This window comes from Ahaetulla prasina, chromosome 1, assembly GCF_028640845.1.
Source record: "Ahaetulla prasina isolate Xishuangbanna chromosome 1, ASM2864084v1, whole genome shotgun sequence".
Lineage (NCBI taxonomy): Eukaryota > Metazoa > Chordata > Lepidosauria > Squamata > Colubridae > Ahaetulla > Ahaetulla prasina.
The window spans coordinates 217155165-217178544 of NC_080539.1; the positions used below are offsets into that span (position 1 = coordinate 217155165).

The following is a 23380-nucleotide window of genomic DNA, read 5'->3' on the forward strand; positions in this document are numbered from 1 at the left end:
AAGTTTCATAATCTTAACAGACTTTAACTGTTGGGATAGTTCATATCTCAATTGTTCGTAAAAAAGGATAGTTCACTCACTATCAATACAAGTGAAAGGTATGTTTCATTGAAATAAGAGAATTGGTTCTTGCTGGATTGTAGAGAATGGGATGTGCCTTATCACACATTTGGCATCATGAACATACTGAAATTGTTTAATGGCTCATCTACTCCATATTCCATCCCCCCATTTTTGTCTTTAATTAATTGAAGTAAAAAACAGGTATAACAAACCAAAAGGGGAAATGATACAATGTCCATATATATATACATACATATTATAGTCCCTAACTCATCTGCATTGAGTTGTTTATCCTTTTTTTGTTAAGAATATTTTTGCTGCTGCATAAGCTTTGCACCAAGATGAAGATTGAAGTGAAAATTCAAAAGATGAGATTTGATATAGTGACTTAAACATTAATTAGAAGGAAGTAGGAATGATTCCGTTTTTATTTACTAGTGGCTTGCCCTATCAGTGTTGGTGGGGGCCACTGGTGGTATTCAGCTTGTTGGGACCGATTCAGGCGAATCAGTAGTGGCGACCCCCACCCCAGCGCTATGCCATTCCATTTAGCCACGTTTTCTAAGCCGTGTGGAAACTACGTGTGCGAGCAAAGTGCAGGCGTGGAAGGCTGTGCTCCCATTTTCAGTGCACGGAAAACCGGTGGTAAAATTATGTGAAACCCACCTCTGGTGGGGGCATTTTTGGTGCTTCCTTGATTAGGCTGTTGTTTACTGATAGCTTGTTTGTCTGAGATTGTCTCTTTTGACTGGTATATAGTTGCTGTTTATCTTTATGTGCTTGTTGATGGCTGATTTGTCTGAGTGTCAGGCTTCTGGAATTCTCTGTTGCTAGAGCATTCCAGCAGGGCTGGACACATTCCAGACATTCAAAAAAGATAGCCAAAAGCCAAAAGGAAGCAAAAAGACCAAAACACCTCCCCACCAGCAATCACGATCCTGATGAACAGAAATGATAACCAAGATTAACACTAGGTCAACAATCAAGAAGAAAATACCCCAATCAAGCAACTACGAATTCACACAACAAGTTATTAGTAAACAACAGTCTAATCAAGGAACCACCAAGATCACATTGACAGGGCAAGTCATAGTATATAAAATGAGAGCAAATCCCTCCTAGTACTGATGACGTTAACTAGTTTGGTAATGAAATGTCTGCAATCAAACAACCAAGCTCAGAGGGCACCCAAGGACCCCACAGTTCAACCCTGAGCTACAAATATTCTCTTCCAAAAATATTTGTGGTTTCACAAATGCCCACATTTATCCAAGTTCTGTGCTTTGTTTTAAATGTTTGGATATTTTCCTAGGGCATCTTAGTATATGCTGGCTTTCTTTGTTCATCCTTCTGTGCCATGACATTGCATTTAGGGGATTGTTCTTTCTGTTCTTGGCTCTACGAAGTGGTCTTCAACTCTGGGAGACACATGGTAAACTTTGCTGTATTAGGAACTGCTTTTCCCAGTTAGTGCATTTTTAAGACTCGCTGGGAATCTAAAAGGAATCAAAATGTCTCGGATTGCTGGCCTGTTTTAAAAAGGCGGGAGCAGTGTGTGAGCAGCTTCTTCCTCATTCCATATCTTCACGTCAGTTTGCTTCCTTTCCCCATACCCCTGTCCTCTTCTATTTGCTCTCCATTGCCTTTACATTAATTCTCCTCTCTCAGGACCCAGACTTTTTTTGGGGGGGGGGGTGAGGGATGGGGAGAAAAGTAATCTCCCTCAGGCACTGAAATATCAATAAAGATTTCTTGGCAAGGGAATTTTATGACTGCAAATATGGGCCGTGATAGCTCAGGCTGTTAGAAGCCTGTTATTAGAACACAGCAGCCTGCAATTACTGCAGGTTCAAGCCCGGCCCAAAGTTGACTCAGCCTTCCATCCTTTATAAGGTAGGTAAAATGAGGACCCAGATTGTTGGGGGGGCAATAAGTTGACTTTGTAAATATACAAATAGAATGAGACTATTGCCTTATACATTGTAAGTCGCCCTGAGTCTTCGGAGAAGGGCGGGATATAAATGTAAATAAATAAATTAAAAAAAATGTATCATTTACATTCTGCTGTTACCCTGATTAAGAGTTTGCACTTTGTTATACACACACACACACACACACACACACACGGGATGATCACTAAGGTCATGACCCTGATCTTACTCATTCTTACGATAGAGAATTCTTACGTCAGGGTTTCTGAAAAAGTACCTATGATCAATGCAAAATAAACTCGATTGCTTTAATTTTTTTGCTGCATTAAAAAAGTATGGTACTTTAACCTATTTAAATTGCAACTGGGAAAATAGAGGGAACTGGTATGATAAATAACCTAGAGTTTAATTATCTTCATGTGGTTCAGTTACCATACACTGCTGGTAGAATGGAAATCATTGTAGTTTATGTAACTGTTGGGTTACTTCGTTTCCTTGTAATTTCTTGTTGTGTGAAAGCTAATATTCAGTTTAATATATGATCGCCAGTAAGGTTTTTTTTTCATTATAGAAAAATAAATCAACACATATACATTATCTTATTTTAGTGGCATTTTGCCATCTCTTTCTCACCAACTGAAAAAAAGTGTCTTCAACTACTTTTGGTATTACAACTTTAACAATGTTAATAAACTGCCTGTATTAATTCCTAAACAGCCCTTGAGTGTTTAATATTCAATATGTCTAACTGGCTATGGTTGTTATGCATTGTGTTCAGATCCTGGAGGTATCATGACTCCTTGGCAAACAGGATCTTTTTTTCTTCTTCTATAAATTGAAAAAGAAAATGTGTCTAAATGATGAATTCAGCTGAAATTTTTGTAATTCTAGGACAAAAATCCAACATTGCCCAAGTAAACTACCGATATTAGTATAACAGACGTCTCTGTTTATCTTCAAAATCCACTCAAAGGCTCAGGAATCAACTCATCTTAATAATATTAGAATTAGAATTGCCACCTATTCTAACAGAGAAAAAATTATTGTCATACATCCTCTGCGATTTCCACATTCTATTTCAAATCAGCCATTTGAGTTTAGCCATTATTACTAGCACAGAACGCTGTAGATTCTTCAATAGTTTTTATTGTAATATACAAATAGTTACAAAATTTTTACTTTACAAAAGTACTACTTATCCCACATATTCAAATGGATTTCCAAATATTTCTACGGTAATATTGGCAATATCCAAGTTCGATTTTTATTAAAATTATATACTGTTTATTCTAATATATAATACAGCATGCATTCTTTTAGAAATGTGGATCACATACAGCCACTGATAGAGAAGACTGGTGTTTTTCAGCCTTGGCAATTTTAATATGTGTGGCATGCTGGCTGGGGAATTTGAGATGAAGTCCATACATCATAGAAGTTACCAAGGTCGAAAAACAAACACTCCATAAAACAATCTTTGGTGTCAATAATTCTGCTGTTTAAAAATTCAAAATATAAAGGCTATCATAATGTACATTCGTCTTTTCCACTGTCTTCTCTAGAGATTGGAGTTTGCCAAGTTTTACACCTACCGTTACCCTACTGAGCATTCAGGTTAATATGCTGAGAACCTTGGTTTCTTTAAAGCTGTTATTCTTGAAAATGGCTATGAAGAAGTTTGGGGTGGCCCTTATCATCTACAGTACAGCAGTTCTCACTTAATATTGAGATATCAACTCATTATCTTTCATTTTGGAAGTTGCAATCCCAACTTGTCTGTAAAGCAAGCGAGGAAGTTTCCTAAAATCGCTCTTACAATGGCTTACAATAACACTGCAACCAGCAGCAAATCAGGATAGAAAAGACAATGTCTGGCACAGAAAGTTGACAGATTTAACTTCTCACTTTCTTTCCCTGTCCACAATAGCAGACTTGTCAGGATAAGGACACTGACATGAAATATCTTCCCGTTTTCTTTCAGAAACGAAGTAATAATTTTCTGAGATGCCACTAGAATGAATGTTTTAATTTACATTACAAATTCGAAGCAATTTTGGAAGTCAAGTTAAAAGTATTGAGAAAAGAATACTTTTTAAAAAGGCTCTGTTTGCTGCTGTAGTTTTGATCTTTGCTCCAAATGAGCTGCAATGGTAGCTCAAAAATCGGATTAGCTTCCCTGAAGTCCAATTACATACTTCATGCCATACTGTCCAGATATACATTTAGAGTTTTTTCAAAATGTAATCAAGGATGTGCTGAATACATTTTCTCAATATTGCCTAGAATAAGATTAAGTTTTATCTTTTATTCTGTGTAACATCTTCTATAACAATAGCTAAAGGGTTCCTCCAACGGTCTAGCTCAGGGGTGTCAAATTCAATTTAACTGAGGGCCGAATGAGGGTTGTACTTGACCTCAGGGGACCGGGATAGACATGGCCAACTCAACGTCGGGGGCGCCTGTACTGGCCCGAGCACTTTGCCAGCAAAAAAAGCCCTTGCGGGCTCCATTTTTGGCTGTGATGGCCTTCTGCAACACTCTGCCAGCGAAAACAGAGCTGGCAGAAGCACCACAGGCTGGTCCTTCCCTATTTCCAGGGTGGCCCCATGGGCCAGATCTAAGCATCCAGTGGTCCAGATCCATCCCGCAGGCCTTGAGTTTGACCCCTGGTCTAGCTATGTAGTTTTTATTGTTAAGCTAAAAAGTAAACGTAGATGGCATTTTTAGCTTCAATAATTTCTAAATAAAGTTATTTAGTGCAAAAATAAAATGCCATGAATCCTCTAAATAAGCCTGTGTTAAATGTCCTTGGAAAAATGGAAGCACTACAGATTTGGCATATAGCTGGCAGTGTCACAGGGAGGGCTGGTTTAGGATTAATGATGTCACCTGACACTCTAAAAGGAGAATCATGGAGAAGAGATGGAAGAAACTGAGGGTGGAGTGAAAAAGTCTAGAATCTCCAATATAGTTACTATATAAAGCTAATATTCATTTAAATGTGGTTGTGCAAAAACAATACTGATTGCCTCATAGCAATAACATCTGAGATTGCTGTGCTATCAGATGATGTGTTCTATGAGAAGCTGGCACCTATGTGAAAAAAGAAGCTAGACAGGGTAATCAAATTATCATCCACACAACCACCTGCTTTGCCTCTTCCTTCCTTCTCTTTCTGGCCACCAGAAGCATAATACTGAACTGCAAAACACACAGTTCTTCTCCGGTGCCAAAGGAAGGCAACATCAGAAGTCAAGAGAAAATGAAGAAAAATGAATTGTGGAATCAATCATTCAGCTTTCCAAGATGGCCAGAAGTCCCATAGTGTTATGGAAGCAAGTTTGAACAACATTAAAGAAATATCAAGGGTTTTAGCCATTTTATTCAATGGAGTCTTCCTCCCTTTCTTCCAATATTTGAAATCTAACTGTTCATCTTGTACTTCTTCCATCAGTCAATATCAATAAAAAAGCATTTCATGTGGACTTGGTGATAATTTCAGGTGTTTCCCCCCCCAAAATTATCAAGAAATACAGTGCAAGTTACCATAGTGGCACCATATGACCATAGATACTTCTAAAATTAAACTCTTTACTAACTCTTCTCATTTATTCAGAAAATTCTAACAATATTAATAAAGCGAAGTATAGTGTGTCAAAGAGCTGGGAGAGAATAGGGAGAGTGAGTTTTCTTCATTGCAAATTTTGTTATATACTTTCTTAACTAGTTGATCTCTGTTCAGCTTCATCAGATTTGGGGGTTCTTTTCCTAGCGGCTCCTTCACTGTTGAACTCCAAATCTGAACTATGACAGTCATCATCACCGAATCCTTCTCCAATTCTTTGATGGGTTTGGAACATGTGTTCGAGTGGGCGCTTCCAATGAGGCCTTGTAGCCATCCACAAAATTACAGCCCCATAGGCGACAATCAGGACACCCAGAACATTGACAAAAATAGCTTCTTCTGGGGAATTGCTATAGGAAGGTGTTCTCCTTCAGGGAAAAACAAGTTAAAATTAAGGAAACGAAATTTAACAATACTCAATTAGTAAATGTCATTGTAAAAATAAATAAATTAGTGACGTCCAAATAAATACTTACAGACTAAAAATAAGTTTTTCTGTAATTCCCATTAGGGCTGTGGCAATCACTGTTCCAAAGATGAAAAGACCTGAATATGTGTGTATTGGCATAACAGCTGTCCGAAGAGAAGTCGGGGCAAAGGGAAGTAGGAAGACCACAAAGCCTAAAACAAGCTGATAGACAGATAACACTTAGTAAATGGCAACAGTATACATTATTTTAAAAACAAACATGAAAATAAATCTTTATGAGGCAGCAAATTATCTGCTGAAATCTTTTGAAAACCCATCAGATATTTTATACCATCCATCACATAATGATATAAAAGCTTTAGTTAAAAAACAAGCTAAAAACCAATTAAAACAAAGTTAAAAGGGAAAACTGTGGAAAAGTTTTCTGCCTAAAAGGCAGAGGGAGAACCTTCAGCCCATCAAACCCAATCCCCCCAGAATTGCATAGCATTCTTGGACCTTAGGAGTGGTTGGCAGAGCCTGGGCTTGACATTCTTCTGGAAGGCCAAGAGTCCTACGGCTAATCTAAACAGACAGGGCAGAGGCTATTTCTTCTTTTCATTATTATTTTAAAAATATCTTGCTATTTCTTTTATTTATCTTATTTCCTATTTCTTTCATTTATCTTAACACAGTAAATGTTTCTTCGGTGTTAAATTAATAACTATCTGTCAGTAGCATTCCCCACTAATTTTAACCATCTTAAATTGTTACTCTAGCTAGGAAGAACAGGTAGTCCTCGACTTACAACAGTTCATTTAGTGGCCGTTTAAAAAAGTTACAAAAAAGTGATATATGACCGTTTTTCATACTTTTACAGCATACTATTACAGCATCCACATGGTCATTTGATCAAAGTTCAGTTGTTTGGCAACTGGTTCACATTTACGACGGTTGCAGTGTCCCGGGGTCATGTGATCCACTTTTGTGACTTTCTGACAAGCAAAGTCAATGGGGAAACCAGATTCACTTAACAACTGTGGTATGAAAAGTTGTAAAATGGGGCAAACTCACTTAACAAATGTTTCACTTAGCAACATAAATGGTGGGCTCAATTGTGGTCGTAACTCAAAGACTACCTATATGGCCATTTTTATTTACAATCGTTTTTAGCCCATTCCTGAGAATGTGAATTCTCAGACTGGAGAGGAGCTTGATACTATGGAATTAGGAACACATCCACAGAATTCAGTGACTGGTTGTGAGTGGATAAAGGACTACAATTTTATGTTCCCAATCAGGCCATCTGGCATGAAGTGCAGATTAAACAGAAATAAATTGCATAGACTATGTGTATTATTTTGATATACCGGGCTGCAAAATCTTGCATCCATAGAATCAGAATAGAAACTCCCTAAAAATACTGCCATTAAATTTGTGCCTTTGGGCCACAATCCTGAAACTTGGAGTGGCTATGTGTGCCAAATCTTTTGCCACCTTTTTAAACTGTGTGCTTTCTAATACAATGAGCAATTAGTTGCTTATTGGGGCAAACTGCTCAGGACTACAATCATCCTTTCGGACCCTATCCTCTTCTCTAGATGGATTTAGAGAAGAAGTAAGAATGTTTTGGATCTCCAAATTCTGTTGAACTAAACTACATTCCTCACCATTACCATGCAGCTCTTCTAGAGGGCAACGGCTTCCCCAACTTATATATAAAAATTTTACGTTAAATGATACACATTTTCTTCCTTCCCTACTATTAAAAACAAGGAAGCCTGAATGTATTTCTAGGATACGCTGTAAAAATTATATGAAAAACACTCTACAAAGGTGGTAAAATGAAACACTTCTAAATATAGAAAGAGCAACGTTCTCAAAAAAATTAATAAAAGCTGGAGAACCAAAAATTTCCTTACTAAAAGTACCCAAAATAGAAATACTGTTTTCAGAGACTACTGAAACAACACAAAATGACGTGTATAATATTGTCTTTTTAAATTTACCTCTTATGAAAAAGATCCTTTTACAATACTTATGCTGGCTTCATTTCTTGGCAAATAATTTGTCTCTTCTCATATTTTTTTAGAAGCTAAACAACTGCCTTTATGTTTAAGTGTTATTTTACAATCTGCAAGATATTGGCAAACTAGTTTTTTTTAATTGCAATTACAAAATGTTTATTAAGAAAATATTTTTAGTTCCTGGACAGATTTCTGCAGCAGAATGCCAACCACTTAAAGGTAAAATACCTTATATCTCCTATTTTGTTTACAATGAACATAAAGATTAATGAAAGATTCAATCTGGGTCAGTCACTACGGCCGACGTTTTGCCTTCCAACTTTCGGGCTTGTGCTGGAGCCCGTCTTCAGGGAACTTCTCTCTATAGGCTCCAGCACAAGTCTGAAAGTTTGGAAGACAAAACCTCAGTCCCGGTGATCAACCCAAATTGGATCCTACAACGTTATCCTGGGACGCCTTCATTTGACAAAGGTTAATTTATCGAGTTGTAAAGTTTATGTCTAAGGAGTGCAAAATACAAAATCCCTCATTAAAATTAATGTATACACAGCACATTTTGATAGAAGTTAAAACAATCTTATTCTGTTTTTAAGTATAGTTTATAAATGACATCTAACCTGTAGAGCATAAAGAATTACAGCAGTCAATCCAATCCAGCTGTGTAGACTGTACATGTTAGGAATCATCTTAGCATTATGGTAATCAAAAACAGCCACCAGGGAAATAATAGCAAGTGTCAGAGCAACGGTATGTAACCCCGCATGGATTAATTTCATCAAAAATTTGCTGCATTTCCAGGTCCATGGTAACCTGTATACAATAATTCCTGCAATTGGGAAATAAGGAAGGTTATTAAGGTTAAAACAAAACAAAACTAATTTTACTAGGAACATTAAAACTGTTCTTGCATTATTCTAATGACATGCAACATTTTTGAGAATTTCCTTCAATGAATAGGATCATGCTTTCTCATTTTACTGTTTATCCCTTTTCTGAGGGAAAGAATTCAGTTTAATTGGAAACTAAAATATTGACACATATACAAACACCTTTTAAAATGATCTTGTTTTAGAAGAAAAAAGGCGTATCTTAGAGACAGAGTGATAAAGTTCTGTGCCTAAGTTTTTGGAGACTGACTGGCAATCATGCCAGATTAGATAGATGGCCTGACTCAACACATTGAACAAATATTTTTTCTGTTTTTTTTAATTAAAATTTCTGGCTTAGTGTGCTCCTTCTAAACCAGATTCAACCAATAAAGTTAGCTCTTGCTTATATATTCTGGGATGGTTTACAAATCCTGAACTGTTAGGATTGACAAACCAGAATCTCCAGTTGTGACAATTTACTAAACTGTTTGGGTGAAATCAGCTATGTGCACATTGGAAATCAGATAGCACACCCATCTTCCATAAAACAAGGAACTCTGTTAAAAAACAAACAAACCTGCTCCACATTTCACCTTAAAAAGGCAGAGATAGGCACTTTGTATAACCTCACTGGATTATGCAAAGTAAGTAAATGGCTACATTCTAGTAGTAGATTGGACAAGAAGAATTTTGGGGTGACTTTAGGGGAGAAATAAATGGCTCAACCTTCTGCAAATAGGATCCTTAAGATAACTTAGCAAAATATGCAAAAAAGGAAGGAAAACTGAGTTTACTCATTGAGAGGAGGGTTCTGGGGGACAAAGCTGCAGAACGGAACCTGATGAATCACTGTCATTCTTCCACTAAAATTAACAGGGGTGGGGTTACATTTTTACCTCACTTTATTATTTTTATATGTAACTCAGGGTGGCAAATATCCCTAATGTTCTTTCCTCTTATTTTCCCCACAACAATCCTGTGAGGTGAGTTGGGCTGAGAGAGAGTGACTGTATAAAAGGTATAATTTCATGCAGCCCGTATGTCACAGAATGACCCGAGTACATAATTTTATTTATCTTCTAATTAGGCCAGTAAAAAAATAGAAGAGAATTTAGCAGCAACGCATAATACATTGGTCATAATACATGAGTAGGTAGATATTAACATTAAGATAAGCTTTTTGATAACAAAAAGAAAGGAACAAAGTACTCCATTTGGACTAATACATATTTTCTAAGAGCCATATCTTTAAATATTTACTAACATGCACATCACCTGTGCGAAGGACTTGTGCTATAAAAGTCATAAATAAATCTCTGTCCCCAAATGGAATGTCCTGGAAAAAGACTCAATGTCCATTTTCCCATGCCTATATGAAATACAATATTGACATCTGACACCGTTTAAGTTAATGGCATTCACTCAAGTTTCAGTGCTTTCCCCAAAATTAGACAAAAGTCCACTCAAACTGAAGGGATAATTTTGTGTTAAAATCTTTAAGAGGTTGATAGGAAAAATGGTGGTTTTAAATACAGTTTGTATTTTGCTACCAAATCATATTTTGATAAATCAAGCCGTTTGCCTTTTAATAGCACCACTGTAATATGTATTACGTAAAGAAGCATAAAACAACTTACCACTTATAACCATCCATTTAGCAACTCCTAGAAATTACAATGGCACTGAAAAAAAATGACTTACAACCAAGCCTCCCTCTTAAGACCGTCATGGCATCACTGTGATCACATCATCAACATTCAGGTGTTTGGAAATCAGCAAATATTTATGATAGCTACAGCATCCCAGAATCATGTGATTCCTATTTGTAACCTTTCCAGACAGCTTCTGACAAGCAAAGTCAGATTTATATAAAATCTGTTATAAAATCAGGCATGACTCACTTAAGAACCACGTTACTTAGCCACAAAAATTCTGATTTCAATTCTGGAATGTGTACTTCGTGTGTGTGTGTGTAATTCTGCCTCATGTGCCCTCCAATACTCATAACATTTGAACATTCAGACTATCCTTTCTTAGTATGATCTTGCCAAAATATACTGGGATTATCATAACAAAAGCTGACACTAATAAAAACTGAATCACAAGTTTTCCTAAATAGTAGCACCTTGGCTGAACTGAAAATAAACTGTTACACAAAAAATTCACTACTTAGCCATTTTCCCCATTCTCTTGTTTTTTACAACTCAGGAGTCTCTTTGTTTTCACAATCATGCTATGCACTTTTTCTTCCCTTGTGTAAATAACTTCTATTATATAAGTATGGTACTATGTTAGTACTTAAGAATTATATATATATTTACAGTAATCCACTATATAGTGCGAGTGTTATAAACTCAATCCACTTCTGTCAACCTTCAACAAATGTATTCTTATATGAATTTATACTGCTTTTATTTGTTTTTTTAACAGTACTTATAATTTACCCCAGTCCCCACAGACCTGGGTAGTGTATAAAAACAAATAGAAACCAAGACAAAAACAAAACAAAACCCAACTTCAGTATCACAGTAATCCCCAACCTTAAATCAAGGATAAAACACACCTGCCAAATTATTTACATCATCACAGGCTTGCAAGTTTGCATGTTTTTCCATCCAAATTGTTTTACTGGATGAATAATGTACAGGTAAAATAATATTAGGAGCAACATACTGGATATACAATAGATATTGCTTATGTAACAATGGGAAACCAAAATAAGATCCAGTTGAATAGGGGGGAAAAATCCCTTAAGAATGTTAACTATTGCCAGCATATCTGCTTAAAGTGCCATTCTAACCCCAATGAATGAATGCGTATGAATGTGTGTGTGTGTATGTGTATTTGTATATCTGTATAAAGAGAAAAATAAAGAGAACTAATAAGATCAGGCAATGATGGGATGGGACACATCTAGTGACTATATTTGAGAATATGTTGTGTACATTTTTCATAAGTAGCTGCCATGGTGACATAGCCACTGGCAACACTCTTTATTTACCAGGAAGGAAATTGTGACTTTTTGTTCCTCTTTAACCTGAGAATGCACACCCCTACCTCTCTTTGTATTTGTTTCTGAATAGGTGAGCATAATTTCATACAAAACTGCAACATACCACATTTCTTTTCTAAAAATATCTGATTTCCAGAGGTGTTCTTATAAATGAATATAATATCAGGGGGCCATTGAGCAGCATGTCAGGAGGAAGAATCAATTCAGATCTGGCTGTGAGCGTGACCAGATGCCAATGGGCAAGGTATAAAGTTTCCATCGCCTGGCATATTGCACACTGTAGTTTAAAAGATTTAGCAGTCACGCCTTCTAACAGGTGAATGATAAATTGCACACTGAACCTTCCATGAACAGAAATGTATTTGTTAAAATTAAGCACACAACTTTTCTTACGGTTTGCTTTTACTTTTAAAATCTCTTGTTTCTTCTTCTTCTGGACTCTGAAGACCTAACAACTCCCATCTTGTGCAATTAATTTACAAGCCCAAATCTGATTCCCTATACTTATCAGAAATTATATACCTATAGTATAAACAATACTATACACTGTATGTGTATTTATTTTTAGAGTTTTTTGTCCTACTAGAGTTTTTCTACCATTAAGACTCCTTTCTTTCACCATTCATATTACTTTATCAGGTTTTTAGTCCAGTGGTTAAATCTATTTTTTTCTTACTACCGGTTCTGTGGGCGTGGCTTGGTGGCCATGGTGTGGCTTGGTGGGTGTGGCAGGGGAAGGATACTGCAAAATCCCCATTCCCTCCCCACTCCTGGGGGAAGGATACTGCAAAATCTCCATTCCCTCCCCACTCTGGGGCCAGCCAGAGGTGGCATTTGCCAATTCTCCAAACTGCTCAAAATTTCCCCTACCGGTTCTCCAGAACCTGTCAGAACCTGCTGGATTTCACCCCTGGTTTAGTCGCTAGCTGGGTTTTCCTCCCATTACAGTATTAAATCTATTTTAAATAACACAAAATCTAGCATTCAGTACAAGATGATTATTAATTACAAGACATTCTACAGAGCTGATTCCTGCATCATTACTGTAAGCTTTTACGAACTAGAATCAAGATGGTCACATATATATCAAGACAACAATCCTACAGAAACTGACGTAAGTATTTAATCATCAGAACACAATGGGATTTTTCAGTAAACCAGACACTGTGGTTTCTTTTGCACCATCCCGATTAGTCACACTTGTAGCAATCTTCCCTCTCCCCGCCCATATTTTACAATGCTTGCGAGCTAGCATTTTCGAGTTGTGACGTTTGCGGTTTTTTCAAGACAGGTAAGGCGTCAGCAAAACAGCCGCCGCAGAGAATTAACGGTTCCAAAGCCATTGCTCTTAAAAACGCAGAGTCACTGAGGGGGCAAAAAAAAAAAAAAAACCAAAACAGGGAGGCCTGACTACCCCTCCCCCGCCCTTCTTGCTCTGGACGAGATACGGTCAATTCTACGAGTAAACAGAAAAGCCGCGGAAAAGAATATGCGCGTCGCGACAGTCCTCTTTCAGAATCTGGCTGGCAGTTTTGCAACACCTCTTTAAGTTGTGTTTACCCAGCTGGGTAATGAAGCGTCTGCAAAGCCAACTCGGGGAGCACCAAAGACTCCCCAACTCCCAATCGCAAAACTCAAGAGGTTGGACACAGTGGGAGCGAGGCTTGCTTTCTAGCTAAAAGGCGCCAGCAGGCACCATTCCCGGGCCAGCGGGTCTGGAGAGCCTTTGCGGGTTTTCCCTCCATCCTGGGAAAGGTCCAACTTGCACGGCCAGCGACGAGAGAGAGTTCTGCTCATCTTGGAGCTGCGATCCTAAACTTGCCCCCGCGAGCGCCGCCTTGCCACCAGTCCAAGCCGCCTTTTCAGGTTGCAGTGCCAACCCGGGACGGGAAAGCTGACGACCCCTGTCAGTCTGCCAGAAGCCACACACACACAAGTTAACAGAGCCCGCATAGTAAGAAAGTTCGCTTGCTTCTACGTGCACTGCCGCGTTTGCAGGGAAAATAAATAAATAAAATAAAGCCCCAGCAGCCTTTTCTCGCGCCCTCCTCCCTCTCCACCTCCGGCCCCGATCGCTCGGCTGCTCAGCCACCCACCCACCCACTCCGTCCCCCTTACGCACCGATCCCTTGGATGAACACGAAGCCCGTGATGATGAGGACCGGGTGCCAATTAAACTCGGCCGAGTCCCCGTCCCAGGCGAGCCCCTCGCGGTAGTGAAGGACCCAGACCAGGGCGAAGACGACGGAGAGGACGCCGAGCAGCAACGCGGACGCGAGGAAGGCCAGGAAGAGTTTGTAGCCTTCCATCTTCCTCCACACCAGGACGCAGCGGCAGAAGACCCAAACAAACTCGGGAGAGGGGCGGAGACGGGAGACGGAGCCCTCGGCGTGGCGCTGCCTCCTCTTTCGTCCCCTGGAGGAAAAGAAAGAAAGAAAGAAAGGGGTGTGAGAGAAAGCCAAGCGATTCCTCCCACTTGGACCGGGCTGGGAAATCACGAGGAGGTCGAGAAGGAAGTTCAGGCACTTGCAAGACTGTAAGGGGCGTGCATAAGAGCACCAACGTATCTACCATTCCTGTCCTCATGTTCCCCTTGATTGTATCCAATTTTATATAATCATTACATTATTATGATTATATATATGCTTATATATCGTTTAGTTATTTCATGCTTATGCTTATATATACAGTTGTGACAAATAAAATAAATAAAATAAAATAAAGACTCGATCCTCTGTTTTCTTCTCCTTATCCCCTAGCTTATTTCGGCGCCTCCTTTTTCCCTCCGGCCTCGAGATCAGCTGAACTCAAAGTTTGCGCTCCTAAATTGCTCTGCCTTAAGAACCATTAGGCTCTCCAGGCGGTTGGTTCCCCCCGACCCGGACCCCGAGGCTGCTGGCCTTGATATTGGTAGCCCGAAAGCAGCAGCGTCGAGTTCAAGCCTGTGGTTGGCTATTGAGGAGTAAGGCCAAGGGAGGAGAAGGCGACTTATTTTGGATGCCGTTTGGACTTCAGCTTCAAAGACCCACCGATCCCCTCCCCGCAGGGAGCTCTCGGTGACTGGAGTCCACCGTATCCTGGCCTTTCTCGACGCAACGTGAAACTTGTAGGGTTGCCGGTGCCAAAAAGACACTATTTGCATCAGTGGTGGGTTTCAAAATATTTTACTACAGGTTCTGTGGGCGTGGCAGAGAAAGGATACTGTAAAATCTCCATTCCCTCTCCAATGCGGGGGAAGGTTACAGTAAAATCCCCATTTCCTCCTGATCAACTGGGACTCGGGAGGCAGAGAATAGATAGGGTGGGGCCAGTCAGAATTTTTACTAGCGGTTCTCCGAACTACTCAAAATTTCCAATACCGGTTCTCCACAATTGATCAGAACCTGCTGAAACCCACCTCTGATTTGCATTGGTTTTTAACCTCTTAAGCTATCGTGCTTTTTGCTTAACCGGTAGGCCTTATTGGGTCTACCTGTGATATTGTGCTTTCCCCCCCCCCCTTGTACTGTCTATACCTTCTGATGCAGACTTGACAGCCTTTCCTGTTGTGCTGCTGTTTCTGCCCTGACATTCTAGTATGTAGCCAGAATCCCTCCACACCTTGTAAGTATTGGGTATAGGATTAGGGTCCAATGTTGGCCCTGATCGCTGTGCACTAAAATATAATTTTTTATTGGCCAAGTGTGATTGGGCACACAAGGAATTTGTCTTGGTGCATACACTCTCAGTGTACGTAAAAGAAAAGATTCGTCAAGAATCATATGGTACAACACTTGATAGTCATAGGATACAAATAAACAATCAAATCATATTAGGAAACTGTCAATATAAATCATAAGGATACCAATAAGGTTACAGTCATAAGTGGAAGGAGATGGGTGATATGTACATATATGCATACCATACTGTTCCCTTTGGGGGGGTGTATTACTATTCTGAGCACAGGAAAAGAGTTAAATAATAAGTGTAGGAATAAAGAGCATGAAATAAAAGGAGTCTGATTTACACCAACAGAGCGTGCTATACTTCTTAATGCCTTTGTATCCTTGCTTCCTTCTCATTTGTACATTATCTTTTACTCTTTAATCTTAGCACTTTTTTCCTTTGTATCTCATCAATTCCAGCTATTATTTTCAGTTGTCTACTTCATCTCAACCTGTCCCACTCTTTCATTTACTCTTCACTTAAATTATGTAGTTACTAATTTAGCATGCTGTATGCTTTTTCTACTGGTCTCTCACTTGTATTCAATTCACCTGCATTCCACATTCATTTTTACCACTTTCTGTTTTAACAGACACACACACCTGGAATCCAACCCTGTGCATTCAACTTTATTTTTTTTCTTTCTCCTGACATAAGCCAACTCTTCACATAACAAAGAGGCAGAAGTACACTTTTACATTCCTTTTTGTTCATTGTTTGTTGACAAACATTCCCTGCAACAAACCATAAAGCACCTATTCCCTTTCTATGACCATTTGAACTATCCTTAAATTTTTTTTTCATGAAATTTTCTATCTTTAGTCAATATTAAAATACACATTTTAATCAGCTTGCTCTAGCTGTTTGGTATTTATATATAACTTGCAATTTGTTCACTCCATTTTTCCTATCAAGCACAACCACCTTGGTCTTTGATACATTAATTTTCAGATTCATACCTCCTGCTGCAGCATACAATCTAATATCTGCTTCAAATCATTTGGATGCTTGGCTAGCATAGCATCATTTGTGCACAAATTCTTGTCCAAACCAAACACATCTGTGGCTTCACCACAAGTATTTCTCCATAAATTATAAACAAACAAGGGAATATGAATATTTGAGGGGCTGTCACAGAGAGGAGGGAGACAATCTATTTTCCAAAGCACCTGAAGGCCGGACAAGGAACGATGGATGGAAACTGATCAAGGAGAGATTCAGCCTGGAAATAAGGAGAAATTTCCTGACAGTGAGAACGATTAACCCATGGAACAATTTGCCTTCAGAAGTTGTGGGTGCTTCATCAGTGGAGACTTTCAAGAAGAGACTGGATAGCCACTTGTCAGAAATGGAATAGGGCCGTGATGGCAAGCATGCCAGAGGTGGCACACAGTGCCCTCTGGGCACATGAGCCATTTCCCCAGTTCAGCTCCGCCGTGCATACGCGCACAGGTCCCATCAGCTGGCTGGTCTTTGGGTCTCTGCTGCGCTGGGGGAGGGGCACATGCTGGAGGGGCACACATGCATGCACGGGGGTGGGGTGTGCATGTATGAGGGTGGGGCGCATGTGCAGGGGCCACATGTGCATTCCTTTTTGGGGGTTCGGGCGCACAAGCGTGCATTTGCATGTGCACTTGCGCTTTGGGCACTTGGTCCGGAAAACATTACCTATCACTGTTATAAGGTCTCCTGCTTGAGCAGGGGGTTGGACTAGATGACCTACAAGGTCCCTTCCAACTCTGTTATTCTGTAAACAATGCTTGACTTATTCTATGCATAATGTTTAATTATTTGCTAAGCAAACCTCCTTGCCTAATTTTCCAGACTTTGCTCTTTGTTACCTTTTGGTCAGAATTCTGTTGGACATTTTTTTGAGCATGTTAACAAACCTATTCCCCTGCAGTTTTTGCACTCACACTTGCTACATTTCTATTTACAAAATTTCCCAAAGGTTATTGTTCCAAGCGTCAGATACAAATGCAATCTTCACACATGTGTACACACACACTGTCATACTGCCACTCAGTAAGCCAACCACACATGTATTTTATCATTTCTCAAGGTATATAACTTTTACTGTTTTTCAATATTTTTATCATAGTTATAATTGGCTTTTCATCTGTGTTATAGTGGATACTAGCATTTATAGTATTCATTTCAATGCCACTTTTTTATCTAAATCGTTATTAACTATTTTTACAAAATTTTAAAATAATGCCTTCCAACATTTCCTCATTTCAGTTTCATTCCAAATTATATCCTCACTTTTATTTTTAATCTGAATCACTCTGCTGGAAGCTCTTTTGCATAAATCTTTCATCTATTTCCAAAACATTTATTTCTTGTTCTGTTTAAATATATTGTTTGCAACCATATTTATTAGATTTCTGTCTGTCATTCTAATTTTTTGCAGCAATCATTCTCTTCATTTCATTTCAATTTTCTACCAAAAGTAATTTTTCAAATTTTCCATTAGCATAACTCAACACTCTTCTTGGCATCCTGTAACATTGTTTTTATTCTGTTCCAAACAGTTTCCATGTCCTTTTTTGTCTACATTCCATTCATTCTTTTGTTACAGTAATTTGTCTTCTAATGCTTTTTATAAATTCATATTTTTCTCCTGCAGTTCTACTTTCATTCTCATTTCTTTCCTTTCCAAGCATTTCTTTCTTTTTCACTCTTAAACCCACCAGAAATTGGTCTGTTTTATTCTGAGAATCTGTCATCTCTTTCTATCCTTCACTAATTCTTTCTTCATATTAAATCAGTTTTATTTTCAACTGTATGTTCATCCCTTTGGTATTTGTGTATAAATTTAAAGTGATAAGTGAAAGGAGTGCTTTTTCTAAGCAGCTATTCACAATCACTGTTGTCATTTATTCTTGGATCCCCAAATACCTTTGTCAGTTTTTCTGTATTCTTTCATTCCATTTATTTAAGTCATCTAGCAGAATAATTTTAGCTGTTTACTAAAAGCAAACATAAAATATATAGGTTTTAGATTAATTCATATCTGTTTATATGACAAACTGAATCAAAGAATAGCCACATCTTAGGTAAACGTATGTTATGTGAATCCAACCTATGCAATGCAAACACTTCTGATTTGTTCAGCTTCCAAGAATTGCATTAAGAAAATAAAACCTGATTGATTGCTCAATATTGGAAGAAAGAAGAATTACCAACAATTGAAGAATGGACATTCAAAGTATCAAATTTGGCAGAAATGGCAAAAATTTCTGCTTACTTGAAAGACTATACACAAGAAAAATATATTTTAGAATGGAAAATGTGGATTGATTATATTCAAAATAAGTATCAGATAAAAAAATATCGAATAGCATATGAGTAAATTTAGGAAATATTTTGTATTAGATTTATTTTTGAAGGAGAGGGGAATTGAGAGTGTGATTATGTGTGGAGTGACTAGAGATTATAATTTAGGAATTATTTTGGATTATGATTGTTAGTTTTGATACCCTGCATTTTGTTCTGGGAAGTCGGGGTGGGGGGTGGTTGAGGCTAGAGATGGAGTGATGGTTAATGTACAGGGATTATTGAAGATGTATAAATATAATTAATGTAGGGTCGGGTCTGCCCAGTTACCATTTTAGAACGGTGGGGAGGGAGAAAAGAGGAGAGAGTAGGAGGTAGGAAAGAGGAGAAGGGGAAGGAAGAGGGGTAGAAGAGGGAGAAGGAAGGTGTAGGGTGTAGGGAGGAGAGGATGTAGATAAGAGAAGGAGAGGAAGGTCTGGAAAGTAGAAGAAGGTAGAAGAGGGAAGAGTGTTAAAAAGGGGGGGTGACTGGGCAAGCCCGACTAATTGTATATAACTGTACATTGGATGAGCTGTTTGATATGATTGTAAAAATAAAACTTTTTTATGAAAAAAAAAAACCTGAGGATGTAAGTTGTGTGAACCCAGCCAAAGAAAACCCTATGTGCTTAATAAGGTATTTAAGGTTGGATCAGTGGATATAGATAAGATGCAGAGTTTCATCCATCTAAGCCTCCACAAAAAGACAGAATCATTTAGTGCAGGGGTCTCCAACCTTAGTAACTTTAAGGCTTGTGGACTTCAACTCCCAGAGTTTCTCAGCCAGTTACTAAGAATGGAGACCCCTGATTTAGTGCAACACCTTTTTTTTTACTCTTTTTTTTTTTTGCAGAAGAGGTACATGCTAATGATAGTTTCAGCTCCTATCTTTTTTTCCAGAAAGTTGGAACTCTATTGTGAGAACAAAATTGCTGCAACCTACCTCCTTACTTAAATATAAGGATGAAGAGGAAAGCTTTAAAACTGTATTATATTTCCCCATTCAACTTGAGGATCTTCTGGGATTTAATGAGGTGACAACCATGACCAGGAGGGCCTTTGCACTGGTTCGTCTTGTGCATCACGTGCCCTTTCCTTAGCCAAAAGACCCTTCAGACAGTCGCTCATATTCTGATCGACTCACAATTGGATTACTGCAATGTTTCTACCAAAACCAAAAGTTACAGCTTGTCCAAAATGCAGTAATGGGCAATTGATATATCAATGTGTCATTGCTGCTACGTGACCTATGTTGGCTGCCACTTGGCTTCTGGTGCAATTCAAGATGCTAATTGCTACCTATAAAACCCTTTGTGGCCTAGGGCCTATTATTTGAAGGGCCGCCTATCTCTGTTTGTTTCTCTCTACCAGGTATGTTCAGGTACAGTGAATGTGCTTTAGGTCCCTTCAATTAAACATCATTTTGGGGACCAATGAATTGTGCCTTCTGTATTGTTGCCTCTCCCTTCTGGAACAACATCCATCAGAGATGTATAGCATCCAGTTTCCTGGGGTTCCAAGAGTTCTTATGATCTGGATCATAAGATCAGGCCTGAGGGTAGTGTACTGTGTTTTTATAGTTAAGGTTGTGTTTGAACTGGGCTGATACGTTTCATTTTATGCTTTTAACTGTTTTAATTTTATAGTTGGGTATTAAAAGTCACCCAGACTTTTGGGAGTTAAAGAGTGTTAAATTTATTACACACACACGCACACATACACAAATTTAAGTGCACAGGTTATATGACTTTGTAAAATTATTATGAGTAGCACAAGATATTCAAGACAGTTGAAGAATGTTTAGCTTAAAGCTTTTAATATACAAGACATTAAAGTTAGAGGCCTGTCAAAAAAAAGTCGGGTTGCATCTTAATATATCTATGTCAGGATTAGAATGAGAAAGGAATAAGCTCTAATAAGAAACAAGGTAGTCCTTCTGAACATGGAATGGTAATTCTAGCAGAAATAAGAGCATGAAGTAAGACTGACATTAAAAGAGGTGGAAACTTTTAAAGAAGTCATTGTAGAACATGAAAGAAAGAGGAATGTTTGATCAGTTAACCGGTTTCAGACACACTCAGGCCCTAATTTTCACCCCAAACCAGGAGTTTGCACTGTTCTCTTTTTTATCTCAACTTTCTTACGATGTATCTTTCTCCATCCCTTCTTTTTACATTAGCTTTCTTCATTGAATATAATTTGTGATTGCTGGGTATGATTGCACAGGAAAGAAACCTAACTATATTCACAGATTAGTGAAAAATAAAAGTCCCAGAGTGAAAATGAAACAAAACAACCCTTCAAATAGAATTGTAAAAAAATATATTAGGGTACTAGTTTCAGCCAAAAGTTAAGCCTTTATTGAGGTCATATCCATTCTAAACTCTCTAAATCTTTATCTTGAAATAAATTAAAAAGCAACTATCAATCAGTCAGCAATGGAAAAAAGTTGTAAAAATGCAATGAAAAAACTGAAACATAAATTATGCATACTTACATTACTAGCACGATACAAACACGATATGCATTAGGCTTGCTCTGTAGACAGGGCTACAGTTAAATGTATTTCCAACAGAGAACACAGCTGTTGCCATTTCATTAAAACATGGCTTCCAACCAGTTTTTAACATCAAAGAGTGGTTTAGGCTGTAGTATTAACTAGAGCTCTCTTACAAAATCAACAAAAAGATTAAATCTTCCATTGGATCTAAGTTTCTGAATTCAGTATAGTTCTTAAGAGGTACACAATTGGATCCTGGAACCGTATTTGTCTATTTTTCTCCCATGATTGAGGACAAAGTGATTTCAGGATCCAACCAGGATCTGCCTCACTAGGAATTGCTTTGGATTCTGAAAGGTTTTTCTTTTTTACTGCTATATCTGTGACCCTTCATGGAAGCAAAAGTTGGAGTTTAAAGAAGCGGGATGATTATCAATGCTTTGAACTTTGGTTTTGGGGAAGACATCTGAGCATTCTATGAATAGCCAAGAAAACAAACTGCTGGCTCATTGAGCAAATTAACCCATAATTGTCACTGGTACAAATTCTGATACTCTACATCAGGGGTCTCCAACCATGGTCCCTTTAAGACTTGTGGACTTCAACTCCCAGCTTTGCTGGCTGAGGAACTCTGGGAGTTGAAGTCCACAAGTCTTAAAGGGCCCAAGACTGGAGACCCCTGCTCTACATGAAGACCCACTCTCTGGAAAAGGCTGTAATTCTAGGAAACGTAGAAAGAGAAGAGGACAAGGTGGATAGATGCAACAACAGAGGGGATGAGTGCACAGTTGGGAGATGTGAAAGAAAAAGTTAGTGATAGATTGTCTTGGAGAATCTATGTGGCCCTTATCTTATGTGGCCGTTAAAAAATGTCTTGTCACATAATCACTATTTCAGTGCCTTAAAAATAACTTTGAACTTTGGTTCCCTCTTGTTCAGTCCTCTAGATACAGTGATTTCAACAAATACAATTTTTGCAAGTCAATTGCAAGACCTTTTGCAATATTACCTTATACATAACTTTGTTTCATTAGTCTGTTGAAATATATTTGATTTTTATACATTTTGCAAATAATTTCTATTTTCCACTCTCTCCAGGTCAATTTTCTTTGTTCTGTGCACAGCAAAATAATATCATAGTGATATATCTGGTGATATTCAGAGTGATGATAATGTATTTTACTTAGCAGCAAGTAAGCAATGTGTTGAGTTATTATTATTATTATTATTATTTATTAGATTTTTATACCGCCCTTCTCCCAAAGGACTCAGGGCGGTGTACAGCCAGAATAAAAACAGTAACAAAATACAATTAAAATAAACAATTAAAAAACTTATTATAAAATTGGCCAAAATTTAAAAACATTAAAATTTAAAACCCATTAAAATACATCCAAAAATTTAAAATTTAAAAATTTAAAATTTAAACCAACCCCGCGTGAGTAAATAAATATGTCTTCAGCTCGCGGCGAGTTAAAAAAAATGTCTGCATACAAGGTTTTTATGGTATGGGGAAAGTCAGGGATTCTGATTTGCTCAAAACAAAACAAAGATTTCTAAAACAAACCATGGCTTTTCTCCAGGAGGAATTTGAAGTGTTTCTGGTTTGCATAATATAGAAACTATTGATAGCTTGTTTAGTTGCAGATTACTTGTTCACAGATAGGCAAAGGCTGCTTATGTTAACATTTCTTTAACCCATGGTTTAGCAAGGTGGTCGAGGATCACATTATGTCTGTCCTCTGTATGTAGGGGTCCAATCAAGCTGCAATTAGTGATAGAAGCAAAATAAGGCTCATGTTAATCTTGATACAAATTTTAGTAACAAAGGGGTCAAGGCAGGTTTTATACCAATGGGGGTTGCTATCAGTTCAGATCTTGCGAACAGGTAGAACGGTGGTGGGAGGCTCCACCCACCCAC

At 38.1% G+C, this 23380-nt stretch overlaps 1 protein-coding gene across 1 annotated transcript; it reads right to left on the reverse strand.

Moving 5' to 3' along the window:
• Window positions 1–3122: 3122 nt before the first annotated feature.
• Window positions 3123–14374, reverse strand: LOC131202108 (plasma membrane ascorbate-dependent reductase CYBRD1). The gene is made up of 4 exons (XM_058190713.1): window positions 14060–14374; window positions 8673–8881; window positions 6096–6250; window positions 3123–5987 (listed from the first exon to the last, which is right to left on the reverse strand). The coding sequence occupies exons 1-4, from the start codon at window positions 14244–14246 to the stop codon at window positions 5714–5716; spliced, it is 825 nt and encodes a 274-aa protein (XP_058046696.1). The 5' UTR covers window positions 14247–14374; the 3' UTR covers window positions 3123–5713.
• Between the last annotated feature and the right edge of the window lie 9006 nt (window positions 14375–23380).